The sequence below is a fragment of the Oncorhynchus clarkii genome, chromosome 31 (assembly GCF_045791955.1).
Source record: "Oncorhynchus clarkii lewisi isolate Uvic-CL-2024 chromosome 31, UVic_Ocla_1.0, whole genome shotgun sequence".
NCBI classification, from domain to species: Eukaryota; Metazoa; Chordata; class Actinopteri; order Salmoniformes; family Salmonidae; genus Oncorhynchus; species Oncorhynchus clarkii.
The window spans coordinates 29,344,471-29,359,122 of NC_092177.1; the positions used below are offsets into that span (position 1 = coordinate 29,344,471).

Genomic DNA, 14,652 nt, shown 5'->3' on the forward strand with positions numbered 1-14,652 from the left:
AGTAGTTCTGCTTCCAAAAGCACATCCAATGCTAGCATCAGTAATTCTACATGTTGTTAGCCCAGCTAGCATGAACACTGACAGCTGTGAATCTGATGCAGCCGAAGAGCTACTGCCCCCTTACCCGGGAAAGCACCAAGCTACTGCCCCCTTACCCGGGAAAGCACCAAGCTACTGCCCCCTTACCCGGGAAAGCACCAAGCTACTGCCCCCTTACCCGGGAAAGCACCGAACAACAGACAGGGATGTTGGACAATCAAAGAGGCGCAAATATGATGAGAACTACATTGATTTGGGGTTCACTTATATTGGGAGTAGTGCCGTTCCCCAGTCACAGTGTGTTATATGTGCAAAAGTACTCTCACAACTCTATGAAACCTTCACTCTTACGCAGATATTTAGAAACAAAACATAACAATTTGAAAAATAAGCCAGGGGAGTTTTTTTGAGCGAGAATTAAGATGACTTTCGAGTATTAAGACATGTATAAAAGCAACCCATACCATTAATTAGAAGGGGCTAGAAGCGTCTTATATGGTGATCTACTGAGTGGCTAGGACAGGCAAGCCCCATACTATTGTGGAGGACTTAATTCTCCCTGCTGCTGCGGATATGGCTGGGACAATGCAAGGGGAAGAGGCCAAAAAAACTATACAGACAACGTCTTCATCAAACAATACTGTTTCACGATGCATCAATGACCTGGAAGGAGATGTTTTGAAGACATCCTCTTCTGTAAACCACTAGAAACCAGGACAACAGGATATTATATTTTTAAAGTACGCGACAGCTTTGTGACATCAAATGGACTTTGTTGGTCAAGATGTGTTGGTATCTGTACTGATGGTGCAAAAGCCATGACAGGGAGACATAGTGGAGTGATAACACGCCTAGCAGTTGCCTCCGACGCCACTTGGGTACACTGCAGCATCCACCGAGAGGCTCTTGCTGCCAAAGGAATGCCTGACAGCTTGAAAGACGTTTTGGACACTACAGTGAAAATGGTTAACTTCGTTAAAGCAAGGCCCCTGAACTCGTGTATTTTCTGCACTATGCAATGACATGGGCAGCGACCATGTAATGCTTTTACAACATACAGAAGTGCGCTGGTTATCAAGGGGCAAAGTATTGACATGTTTTTTTAAATTGAGAGACGAGTTTAAAGTTCTCTCTTATCTGACCGCTTGCATGATTACGAGTTTCTCACACGACTGGCCTATCTGGGTGACGTTTTTTCTCGTCTGAACGATTGGAATCTAGAATTACAGGGACTCTCCGCCACCATATTCAATGTGCGGGACAAAATTGAGGCTATGATCAAGAAGTTAGAGCTCTTCTATGTCTGCATTAACAAGGACAACACACAGGTCTTTCCATCATTGTATGATTTTTTTGTGTGCAAATTAACTCAAGCTTACGGACAATGTCAAATGTGATATAGCGAAGCACCTGAGTGAGCTGGGTGTGCAATTACATAGGTACTTTCTTGAAACGGACGACACAAACTGGATTCGTTATCCCTTCCATGCCCTGCCTCCAGTCCACTTGCCGATATCTGAACAAGAGAGCCTCATCGAAATTGCAACAAGCGGTTCTGTGAAAATGGAATTTAATCAGAAGCCACTGACAGATTTCTGGATTGGCCTGCACTCAGAGTATCCTGCCTTGTCAAATCGCACTGTTAAGACACTGATGCCCTTTGCAACCACGTACCTATGTGAGAGTGGATTCTCGGCCCTCACTAGCATGAAAACTAAATACAGTCACAGACTGTGTGGAAAAGGATTTAAGACTGAGACTCTCTCCAATACAACCCAACATTGCAGAGTTATGTGCATCCTTTCAGCACACCCTTCTCATTAACCTGTGGTGAGTTATTCACCAGTCATGTAAGATGGTTAAATAAAGAGCAAAATTATTTATTATTATTTGTGCTCTTTGTCACGTCCCACGATTCGGGTTGTGACAAAAACTCCCTCATTCTTATGTTTAATAAATGTATCGTATTGTGTGTGTGTGGCAGGCTTACAATGATGGCAAAAAATAACATTTGAGAGTGCGCTGACCCTGGTGCTAGAGGGGGTACGCAGCTGGAGGTTGAATGTTTGAAGGAGAACGGGACAATGAAACGTTTGGGAACCACTGTACTAGAGGTACAAACCACCAGGAGCTGTACTGTAACTGAAGTCCAACAAACTGTCATCACAGTTGGAAATGAATCAACACTGATGAGAAACTAGCCCTTTCTTCATTGGATTTGTAAATGAAACACTGATGAGAAACTGGCCCTTTCTTCTTCATTGGATTTGTAAATGAAACACTGATGAGAAACTGGCCCTTTCTTCTTCATTGGATTTGTAAATGAAACACTGATGAGAAACTAGCCCTTTCTTCTTCAGTGGATTTGTAAATGAAACACTGATGAGAAACTAGCCCTTTCTTCTTTATTGGATTTGTAAATGAAACACTGATGAGAAACTAGCCCTTTCTTCTTCATTGGATTTGTAAATGAAACACTGATGAGAAACTGGCCCTTTCTTCTTCATTGGATTTGTATTTGAATCCATAGATATTAAAGGACAGGGGAGAACGTGGAATATGGTTTCTTGGGCACTGTTTATCACATCTACTGTAGTATCTGGACCATGGCAGGGATGCAGCACTACTCCTCTTCATCATTTAATTGTCAGATCTGCCAACTGGCTGCTCTTACAGGATTCCTATTCCTCCCCCAATAGAGGATTTTTTTTTTTATCATTCAACTTGAAAAAGCTGCGAGCAACCATTCAGAACTAGACCTTGATAGGTTCCCCGGGAAAGTTCTAATCAATTCAGTGTCACAAAATGTATAATAAATCTATAGTTTATTAATTTCACTGACCGAATACTTTGTTTGGCATTTCTCCAAACACACCCAGATGTGGCATGTACTTACAAATATCTCTACACATGTTCGCTATGGATAAAAACCATCCCCGCGGGGTTTAGAAATAGCACATTAATCCCTGCATGGCTACGTCATGACCACTGCTGGAATACAGCAGCAACCATCCCATCAACAGACCTAACACTACCCTATGAGTTTTAATATTGTCCATGTATTATGACGGTGCTACGCCTCCATACAGAATATTTAACATTGCACAATATTTCCCTGTGTAGGCTACCATGATATTTAAGACAGTTATGTCCCCATATGCCAGTGATGGGGCAGTACAGGAGAGGTACTTACGCTGCAGTGTGTTCTCTAGCTGAGAGCCAGCCTGCAGAAGGCTGTGGTAGCACTCCATTTCTCCCCCGGGCTCCTGCTCGGTCTCCTCCTGCAGTGAAGCTGGGCCCATTCCCTTCCCCCTTATCCACCTCCACAGGGCTGGACAGAACACAAGCAGGCCCGGTAGTGGGTAATGGCTGGTGTCAAGGCCTCACATCCTTATTATCCTACGGTCCTATCCCCAGTCTGACTCCACTTCCAGGGGGGTAGAGAGGAAGCTTCAACCCACTTTTCCCTGTAGATCCAGGGACCCAGTCAGGAGGCTCCCAGGGGCTGGATCGGATCCTGAGTCACCTTGAGCCGCATGTACAGAAGAACCCAGTACAGCAGAGGAGGAAGTGTGCAGTCCACACAGAAAATCAATGGTAGGTTTTCTGGCTGCTGTGGCCAAGACAGTCCTGATTCAACGATGCACTTTTCCCTCACACACACACTCACTAATATTCAGTCCAGTGAGGGACTATCTTGCTCTCAGCTACAGCCACTAACCCTTAATGAACACCAGTCTGCCACTTCAAAACAAACACTGCACCCTCCATCTGGCCACACTCTTTTTCCTCTGTGCCCTCCCTTTATCCCCCTCTTGCCCTCAGTCTGGATTTTAGTGCGTCAGCTCTGCCGCTGCTGAGGCACAGTGGCTCCCATCCTGACACACTGACAAATCCCTCCCAACTTTTAAGACCCCTCCTTCTCTCCGCTTTCCTCTGTCTTAGTGGTCACTCTATTCCTGTAGCAGATTGTGGGCTGATTCCACACAGCGCTGCCTGGCTGACCTACCGCATACAGCACTGCTGGGCTATCTGACACGAGTGTTGCTGCTTCCTCCTACTCAATATTCTGGGACACACACAGAACCGTGTGCTACACATTTAAGTGTCAATAGAGCCATTGTAAACGGTACATTATTCTCCCGTTCTTGTCTAAGCCAACACATTGTTCTGCCCATGCAAGTGCACACACATTAACACACAACGGACACATTCAAACGAAGGCACAGGAATATGAACGGGTATCATTGTACAAAATAGACACAGCTTCACTCATCTCCACTCCCCCAGTTACTCTGCCTACGTCTCCCCTCAACCGACCAGGACTCAGACACACGTGAATCCACGGAAGGAGTAGAGTAACAGAAGGATATGAACCTACATTAATACAGTGTCGGGTGGTGCTGTGGTGGCAGGTTGAGTGGCGTGCTACAGGGCCACTCGGTCTGAACTCTGCTGTGGAGCTCTAGCCTTCAGCAGCCCGGTTGATCCAGATAAGCCTCTCAGCCACCTCATTACCGCAGAGCATCTGCTTGGTGTGGCCAGGCGTACACGCACAGTCCACAGGCGGCTGGTGGTGCCTTAATTGGGGAGGATTGGCTCATTGTAATTGCTGCAACATAAATGGTACCAAATACATCAAAACACATGGTTTCCCTGAGTTTGATACCATTTAATTCACTCCACCCCAGCAATTTGAATGAGCCATCCTCCTATCAGCAGCCTCCTGTGGTACACATACGTGCAGTCCTGCAAAGCCCACACTAACAGACCATGCTAAGCATAAGACAAGTATGCTTGCTGATACACAAGTTCACTCAAGCATACCACAAGTTCATAAATAAAAGACATTCATAATATTGTGATTTATTACAGAAAAACTGTGTTGAACAAACTGGTCTTAAAGTGCTACATTCAGGTCGGAGGTTCAGAGTGCCGAGGCTGGAGCCCGAGGGGCCAGACGTGGGGTGGTCCTGGGGCCAGGGTGAGGTGCCCATTTTGTGCCCGTCACCCCACAGCACCCCACCCCAGCGGTCACCCGTGGGACAGGGCCATTCTCCACATTCATCCAGCCACTCGTGCTTTTTTTTTGGGACGTTTCGATTATTCTTACAAAAATGGCTGGAAAAAGGGTTGCATTAAAAATACAATCATTCTTTTTTGTTTTTTTGGTCAGGCAAAACACGTGAAACCAATACATTTTGTAAGCTTTTGAAAACAGCATCTGTAATGCCCCCCCCCCCTCATATAGTAAGTCCTACTCCTACCCCGACCTAGGACACAGCCCAGGCAGGTGAGAGTCCAGCGGTATCTCCACGCTAGTCTGAGCACAGCCCATACTCAGCCCCCTGATAGCTTTAGTGTTTCAAAAGGAAACGTTACAAAGAGTCCTCCGTAATATTGCCATCTGGTGTACACAACCCTCTGGGCACTCCAGACCCTTGAAGTCAAGAAAAATATATACATTTCTCCCATATGAAAGTATGGTAAATCACATTTGGCATGGAAGGGACACCAGGTTGCATATGCTCAGTATCATGTACAGCCAGCATGTAGATGTTACAGTATCTCCAACCACTAAGGATCTGGAATGAAGTCCATCTGAACTAAAGCTACTGAACTTAGGAACTACAGCCATCATTATCAAATATTTGATAGTTATGGCATTTTTTTAAAGGACAAGACATACCCCTCTGTGCCAGAAATACCCGAAGCTCTATTCAAAGCCTAGATATGGCTTGACTGACCTCTAACCAGTGCTCTGTAATCTGACCTGCGACCAGAATGGTGGAGGGAACAGGATATGGTGTAAGGTAAGACATACGGGTTGGCACAGGGGCACACATCTCGTCTGAAGTAACGCAGGCATACTGAAATTGCACAATAAAACAAATACGTAATAAAAATATAACATTTGTGGGTAAAATTACACAGAACAATAAATATGTCAAATAGATTCTTACACGTTCCAAAACAAAAATCCACCCGTAGAATCTAAAATTGATTCAAATCATGGCATGTAGAAACGGAATGTATGAAGCACTAACACCAGAGGTCAGTAAGAAACCCTTCTCAGATATCCTAAATAGATATGGATGTTGATGTAAGGTCAGCAGGTGGTCACATTACCTGATGAGCAAGTCTGGAGTTGGGATCGTTACCTTTGACAAACACTAAGTGGTAATGGGACATAGATACCTCATTTTAGGCCTTTAGTGCATGTGCGTATTAGTGAATGCGTAGGTGTGTGCGCATTATGCGTGTGTTTCGGCATACGACAAAATGTGCCTTTCTGACCGCATGCCCAAAGGAAAATCCTCAGAACACCTGATGTCCTTTAGAGGACAGGTCATGACAACCACGTGCTAATCTACAGGGAAGCTACAGGTATTCCTATGAAAACACTGTACGTGTCTCAATGAAACACACAGGTTGCTTTTTAGGCCATCGATCCCATCCAGTACAGCTGGGTAACTGATGTATGAGAAACACATTCACACAAACAACTTGCTCACACTCTGCAACATATTTTGCAATATTTGGACGGTGCTGGGCATGACATGCATCTCCCCAGGTCAGATACATTTTTGGCTTCAAGCATTAGACATTCAAACAGGTTCAGATCTATAGCTACAGCACATGTAATAATTTACACAATCCAATTGGGATTTTGTTGTATTATCACCGGCCTTCTGCTTGGAAGATACATGTCACGCTCCAGACACGGAACCAGGTAGAAACGTTGGCAAGCACAAGTCATTACCGGTCATTTTGATTAACTCACATACACTTTTCGGGAAGATGGGAAAATGGAGAATTAAACCAGTAGGGGGCTGTGCCTCTAAACCCTCCCTTAACCCTGTAGGGGGCTGTGCCTCTAAACCCGCCCTTAACCCAGTAGGGGGCTGTGCCTCTAAACCCTCCCTTAACCCAGTAGGGGGCTGTGCCTCTAAACCCTCCCTTAACCCAGTAGGGGGCTGTGCCTCTAAACCCTCCCTTAACCCAGTAGGGGGCTGTGCCTCTAAAACCTCCCATTTTGTTTAAGATATTCAGTAACTCGTGTGCAGTGTCGTCTGTATTGAGCGAACATGCTTTCTTTATCCCTGGACTGGAATCATGTAACTTACAGTACCAGTCAAAAGTTTAGACACCTACTCATTCAAGGGTTTTTCTTTATTTCTTACTATTTTCTACTTTCTAGAATAATAGTGAAGCCATCAAAACTATGAAATAACATGAAATAACGTAGTAACCAAAAAGTTACATCAAAATGAATTTTATATATTTTATATTCTTCAAAGTAGTCACCCTTTGCCATCATGAGGTAGTCACCTGGAATGCATTTCAATTAACAATCTGTGCCTTGTTAAACGTTAATTTATGGAATTTCTTTCCTTTTTAATGTGTTTGAGACAATCAGTTGTGTTGTGACAAGGTAGGTGTTGGAAACAGAAGATAGACTTGGTCTTTTACCAAATAGGGCTATATTATGGCAAGAACAGCTCAAATAAGCAAAGAGAAACAACAGTCCATCATTACTTTAAGACATGAAGGTCAGTCAATCCAGAAAATGTCAAGAACTTTGAAAGTTTCTTCAAGTGCAGTCGCAAAAACCATCAAACGCTATGATGAAACTGGCTCTCATGAGGACCGCCACAATAAAGGAAGACCCAGAGTTACCTCTGCTGCAGAGGATAAGTTCATTAGAGTTAACTGCACCTCAGATTGCAGCCCAAATAAATGCTTCAGGGTTCAAGTAAGACACATCTCAACATCAACTGCTCAGAGGAGACTGTGTGAATCAGTCCTTCATGGTTCAATTGCTGCAAAGAAAACACTACTAAAGGACACCAATAAGGAGAGACCTGCTTGGGCCAAGAAACACGAGCCATGGACATTAGACCGCAGAAATCTGTCCTTTGGTCTGATGAGTCCAAATTTGAGATTTTTGGTTCCAACCTAGGTGAATGGATGATCTCCACATGTGTGGTTGCCACCATGAAGCTTGGATGAGGTGTGATGGTGCTTTGCTGGTGACATTTTCTGTGATTTATTTAGAATTCAAGGCACACTTAACCAGCATGGCTACCACAGAATTATGCAGAGATACACCATCCCACCTGGTTTGCGTATATTGGGACTATCATTTGTTTTTCAACAGGACAATGACCCAAAACACACCTCCAGGCAGTGAAAGGGCTATTTGACCAAGGAGAGTGATGGAGTGCTGCATCAGATGACCTGACCTCCACAATCACTCAACCTCAACCCAATTGGAAAAGCATTCCAGGTGAAGCTGGTTGAGAGAATGGCAAGAGTGTGCAAAGCTGTCATCAAGGCAAAGGGTGGCTACTTTGAAGAATCTCAAATACATCTTGATTTCTTCAACAGTTTTTTGGTTACTACATGATTCCATGTGTCATTTCATAATTTTGACGTCTTCACAATTACTCTACAACGTAGAAAATAATAAAAATAAAAGAAAAACCCTTGAATGAGAAGGTGTTCTAAAACATTTGACTGGTACTGTACATACTATTTGGGCCCGGAACTGTGGAATCTGTTTCAGAAAGTTAAGTAACATTTTTGTTTTAACAAACCTTGACCTAAACACACAAGTAATAGCAAGTGGCATTCATGGAGCCTCCTTCGTTTCATGCAGATGAATCATTCTGGGTCAGTGGAGGTGTGGCTGCATGTTAGAACACAGGAGATCATAGTAGTACTACTGACAAGGTAGCCGTGTGCGCATTCATTTCGATTTTTTAAGAAAGAAAAAGAAACTGCGGAAACTCATGCCTCCTGTCTGAATAGTGCAGTAAAACCGCTGTAAAAACGGCCTGTGCTGCGTGGGCCAGTGGTGCAGTACTCTGCAGACATGCAGAGGGAAACAGGAAGAGGGTGACAGGAGTCCATCCCTGGCTCTTCTAGCATCTTTTCTATTTTCTTTTTGTCAATTTCCATTTTCTTTTTAGATCAGGCAAAAGTGCTGGCAGCCAGCTTGACTGCCATGGGGGCCTGAAAGACACTGGCCGCAGTATAGTTAACCCTCCGTTCTGCCCTTCACTCCTGCCCGATCAGGTGCTTGTAGGACAAGGGCGTGACAGCAGCGATCTGGAGAGGACAAACACACAGAGACAGAAGTCAGTCCACCACCATAGACAGAATCCTGCTCCTGCCAAATGCCAACCACTGGAAGGTGGCAACAAAGAGCAGCACCATGACAGACACCATTAAATGTTGACCCCAAAAATCTGATAGAATTGACCACATACCCCCAAATAAAATTGATTGGACACACCTCCCCTGAAAGCAGATTAACTCAAATCAAATCATAGAATATCTACTGCTCTGATATCATGTGATCATCCCTGATGATTCTAGAAGTGTATGGAACCCAAGAAGACCATGAGGCGATAGCCGAGGATTAAGACATGTGAGATTAACCCTTGTTTTACCTGGATGTTTTTAGGAGGGAGTCCTCTGAAGGCTGGGAAGAATAGAGAAGCAGGTTAAATACAGGTGATGGATGGGAGCGTAAAGCCTGGTGTTAACCCAGACTTGCCAATAAACAGAACCAGGGCTCCCAATTAGCATTTTACATTGGTAGCACTGTTGCACTCAAATTATTTTAAAGTTAGGAGCACCACATAAAATTTAGGAGCACCAGGAAATGTCATTTTAAAATCAATTGAGATATACAGACTTTATTGGGCCTATATGAATTCTATGTACTTTTGAAGCACATTTTGTACCCTAGGAAAGTAATATCTAACACTGTTAAGACATTTGTTTATCATCTCCAGCAAAACCGTAGCGCCGGTAACATGGTCACAACTGTCCAACAGTTCTGGCTACAGACGGGCGGTTCTCTCTGTAGTAAAGGTGCAACCACCACGGTCAGGAATCTGGACTCACTTTCTTATCTAGGGTACTCGGAAACAGCGAAGGGGTGGCAGGTCGTCTAGCCGTTTGAGCTGTAAAATCGTTCTGCCCTTGAGAAAGGCAGTTAACAACCCCCGGCGCCAATGACGTGGATGTCGATTAAGGCAGCCCCCCCGCACCTCTCTGATTCAGAGGTCTTGGGTTGAATGCATTCAGCCGTGCAACTGACTAGGTATCCCCTTTCCCTTAATCATTAAAACAATTATAATCTGGCAGATATGTTTGTAGTCGCACTGGTGCTCCCAAATTAAAACGTCAGGTCACACAGCAAAAAGATTTGACCGATACAATTTTATTTTATTTGACACATTCACTCCAGGCAACGGTCAGTTCATTTTGATGTAGGAAGAGCAACATACAATCAGGCAAAGGAAAGGGGTAACAAAATGTAGTACTTGCAAATGGAAAATACAAGACGCCAGTAACACACAAATAGTACATTGCACATGCAACCAGGAGGGACACCACAACCACCATATAAATGACAACTCCACAAGGGGAGAAATTAAAAAAGGCAGATTACGAGGTCTGCAATATTTCATTAGGAATAAAGAGGAAAAAGAAAAACAGACACTCACATTCACACACTGATGAGACAGATTCATCCCCGATCCTCAACGGAGTCCATACTCAGTCAAAAAGGTAACTGGAAATCCTTAAAGACCACATGCAAGGCCACAATGAGCCGGTCGTCTACTGGGAGGCTGAAAAGAGCATCGACTGTCCTGGCTTAGTGGATCATATTGGAAAAGGCTCCCCTTCTGACATCAATTTATACATTCGGACACAGTTAAATGTTTATCCATATCCAATGTACATATTTCACAAGCAAAAATATGACGCAGCCATTATGAACAATACACTTTTCAGCCAACCAGTCAGAGCTCAACACACAGGAAGTATGGGTTACAGTAGCCATTAGAGGACTGAACCAACTTCTTAAAAGAAGATGTTGAAGGCACGGGAAGCAGGATTCTGGTTACAGTTAAAGAGCACTGGGTCTCCGCAGATCTAGACAGCTAAAGGGTTTCTTTTGGGGGGTATTTGATTGTTTTAACTAAGGGGCAGAGTTGGGGGTCGGTACCTGTTCATAGGATAGTATTGGACTCGTCTGAAAAGGTTTTCATGAGCAGGGGCCTGGCTGAAGACCGGGGAGACTGGGTTTCCCCCTCGCCCGACTGAACCACCGGCTTCTTCTGGAAGGGTGAAGCAAGAGACACTAATGGCACCTCGTGCTGACAGACAGACACTTACACACTTGAGACAGAAGTTGGACAATGTAATGTAGTTTAAAACACACACACTCTCCTTGGTGAATTCTCTCTCCTCTACCCAGGAGGGTCAATGTTTTAGAAAGCTTGCGTCGTTCCTAATGTCACATTATTTAAGGTCAACACAAAGCCATCTTAATAGACTAATACACATTATTGGTACAGCTATCCAAATACTTCAAATATCCTTTGGGGCATTTGGGTGACTTTAACTAGAAAGATTAGTTATGATTAAAAAGACACATTCATAGCAACACACAACCACCCAGAAATGTCTGTAGTGGCCCACTGCGGTTGTGGTGGGGTCCAGGGTTGGCTGGAGTCTGGAGCACGCTGGCATGCAGGTAAATCTCATTTGTTTGCGTGCTGCATTCACCTGGACAGGCATGCAGAGACAGCAGGCACAGTGGCAGCACGGGCAGGAAAGACACACTGACTGATGCACTCAGACATACTGAATTAGACATAGGACCAACGCTGCAGCAACAAACAAAAAAACACAATTGCTGGGGAAGTGAGATGGCTTGGCATTGGGCAACCCAGCATTTACATAAGCATTCTCAAATGATCCTGAAATAACAAAACATTTACCACCCAGTCTAGACAGTGGTTAGAAAGGTAGCTTCTCTTTAACCTCACCATGACCTGAACAGGGAACCTCTAGAATGGTCAATCAAGGCCAACTGGATGTTAAAGGAAGGAGGAGGGGACGAATCTGACAAGCAGGACAGGACAGATGGGAGGAGAGCGAGGAGGAGAGTGGGTGGGGGAACAAGGAGGAGAGTGGATGGGGGAACAAGGAGGAGAGTGGGTGGGGGAACAAGGAGGAGAGTGGGTGGGGGAACAAGGAGGAGAGTGGATGGGGGAACAAGGAGGAGAGTGGGTGGGGGAACAAGGAGGAGAGTGGATGGGGGAACAAGGAGGAGAGTGGGTGGGGGAACAAGGAGGAGAGTGGGTGGGGGAACAAGGAGGAGAGTGGGTGGGGGAACAAGGAGGAGAGTGGGTGGGGGAACAAGGAGGAGAGTGGGTGGGGGAACAAGGAGGAGAGTGGGTGGGGGAACAAGGAGGAGAGTGGGTGGGGGAACAAGGAGGAGAATGGGTGGGGGAACAAGGAGGAGAGTGGGTGGGGGAACAAGGAGGAGAGTGGGTGGGGGAACAAGGAGGAGAGTGGGTGGGGGAACAAGGAGGAGAGTGGGTGGGGGAACAAGGAGGAGAGTGGGTGGGGGAACAAGGAGGAGAGAAAAGGAGAGGCAGTAAAGGGAAAGAGAGACCTCAGTCACTCCAGGAGAAGCTGTGAGTACTGGCGGTCTGTGACAGCATGAAGATAGTGGACGTCCCCGACGAAGGAAGCCGTTGCTTGATCTGCAGCAAAGCAGGCAGGACAGAAAGGAAGAAACAGAAGAGGCAATAAGAGGAAGTGAGAGTAGGGGAGAGAGACTGTAGAGAATGTATTACTACAAAGCAGCAGAGTTAGAGAGATAACATTTAGTTAGGATGGGGCAGAGTCTTATATAGGGTGCGGCAAGATAGCCTCAAGGTTAGAGCGTTCGGCCAGTAACCGAAAGGTCACTGGTTTGAATACCGGAGCCGGTAAGGTGAAAACTCCCTGTGCACTTGAACAAGGCACTTAACCCTAATTGCTCCAGGGGCGCCGTGCAATGGTAACCCTGGCAGTGACCCCACTCCCAGCGGGTGTCTCAAGAGGAGGTGGGATACGCAAGAAACGCACAAGTGTGTAACAGGACAAATAAGCATTCCCCAAATTATTAATACATCCAGATTCATTCATCGCAATGCCAGATGGTGAAGCGTGATTCATCACTCCAGAGAACGCATGGTGATCTTAGGCTTGTGTGCGGCTGCTAGGCCTCAGAAACCCATTTCTTGAAGCTCCCGACAAACATTTCTTGTTGCTGACGTTGCTTCCAGAGGCAGTTTGGAACCAGAGGCAGTTTGGAACTCGGTAGTGAGTGTTGCAACAGAGGACAGATCTAGCAGGGCGGAAAGGTGGCATCCAATGACGGTGCCACATTGAAAGTCACTGATCTCTACAGTAAGGCCATTCTAGTGCCAATGTTTGTCTATGGAGATTGCATGGCTGTATGCTTGAATGTATACACCTCTCAGCAACGGGTGAGGCTGAATAGCCAAATCCACTAATTTGAAGGGGTGTGCAGATACTTTTGTATGCATGCACGTACAGGTGAAGTCGGACGTTTACATACACTTAGGTTGGAGTCATTAAAACAAGTTTTTCAACCACTCCACAAATTTCTTGTTAACAAACTATAGTTTTGGCAAGTCGGTTAGGACATCTACTTTGTGCATGACAAGTCATTTTTCCAACAATTGTTTACAGACATTAACTTATAATTCACTGTATCACAATTCCAGTGGGTCAGAAGTTTACATATACTAAGCTGACTGCGCCTTTAAAAAGCTTGGAAAATTCTAGAAAACTATATCATGGCTTTAGAAGCTTCTGATAGACTAATTGACATAATTTGAGTCAATTGGAGGTGTAACTGTGGATGTATTTCAAGGCCTACCTTCAAACTCAGTGCCTCTTTGCTTGACATCAAGGGAAATCAAAATAAATCAGCCAAGACCACAGAAAAAAAAGTGTGGAACTCCACAAGTCTGGTTCATCCAAGGGAGCAATTACCAAATGCCTGAAGGTACCACGTTCATCTGTAAAAACAATAGTACGCAAGTATAAACACCATGGGACCACGCGCAGCCGTCATACTGCTCAGGAAGGAGATGCATTCAGTCTCCTTGAGATTAACGTACTTTGGTGCGAAAAGTGCAAATCAATCCCAGAACAGCAGCAAAGGACCTTATGAAGATGCTGGAGGAAACTGGAACAAAAGTACCTATATCCACAGTAAAACGAGTCCTATATCAACATAACCTGAAAGGCCGCTCAGAAAGGAAGAAGCCACTGCTCCAAACCGCCATAAAAAAGCCAGACTACAGTTTGCAACTGCACATGGGGACAAACATCATACTTTTTTGAGAAATGTCCTCCGGTCTGATGAAACAAAAATATAACCGTTTGGCCATAATGACCATCGTTATGTTTGGAGGAAAAATGGGGAAGCTTGCAAGCCGAAGAACACCATCCCAACTGTGAAGCACGGGGGTGGCAGCATCATGTTGTGGGGGTGCTTTGCTGCAGGAGGTGCACTTCACAAAATAGATGGCATCATGGATGGAAAATGATGTGGATATATTGAAGCAACATCAGTCAGGAAGTTAATGCTTGGTCGCAAATGGGTCTTCCAAATGGACAATGACCCCTAAGCATACTTCCAAAGTTGTTGCAAAATGGCTTAAGGACAACAAAATCAAGGTATTGGAGTGGCCATCACAAAGCCCTGACCTCAATCCTATA

The 14,652-nt window shown here is 45.0% G+C and overlaps 2 protein-coding genes across 5 annotated transcripts in view; both read right to left on the reverse strand.

Annotated features, from left to right (window-relative positions):
• Positions 1 to 4,018, reverse strand: part of LOC139390498 (MCF.2 cell line derived transforming sequence a) — a 29,440-nt gene extending 25,422 nt beyond the window's left edge. The window contains exon 1 of one of the 2 annotated variants that reach the window (XM_071137629.1): positions 3,233 to 4,018. In XM_071137629.1, coding sequence (XP_070993730.1) covers positions 3,233 to 3,341 — 109 coding nt within the window. In that variant the 5' untranslated portion in view covers positions 3,342 to 4,018. The remainder of the gene's footprint in view (positions 1 to 3,232) is intronic. The other variant, XM_071137628.1, reaches the window with a different exon arrangement.
• An 871-nt stretch (positions 4,019 to 4,889) lies between these two features.
• LOC139390497 (phospholipid-transporting ATPase IG-like) overlaps positions 4,890 to 14,652 on the reverse strand; it is a 73,413-nt gene continuing 63,650 nt past the window's right edge. For all 3 annotated transcript variants that reach the window (XM_071137625.1, XM_071137626.1, XM_071137627.1), the window contains 3 exons: positions 11,069 to 11,180; positions 9,498 to 9,529; positions 4,890 to 9,153 (listed from right to left, as the gene is read on the reverse strand). In XM_071137625.1, the coding sequence (XP_070993726.1) occupies positions 11,073 to 11,180 (108 nt within the window). In that variant the 3' untranslated portion in view covers positions 4,890 to 9,153; positions 9,498 to 9,529; positions 11,069 to 11,072. The remainder of the gene's footprint in view (positions 9,154 to 9,497; positions 9,530 to 11,068; positions 11,181 to 14,652) is intronic.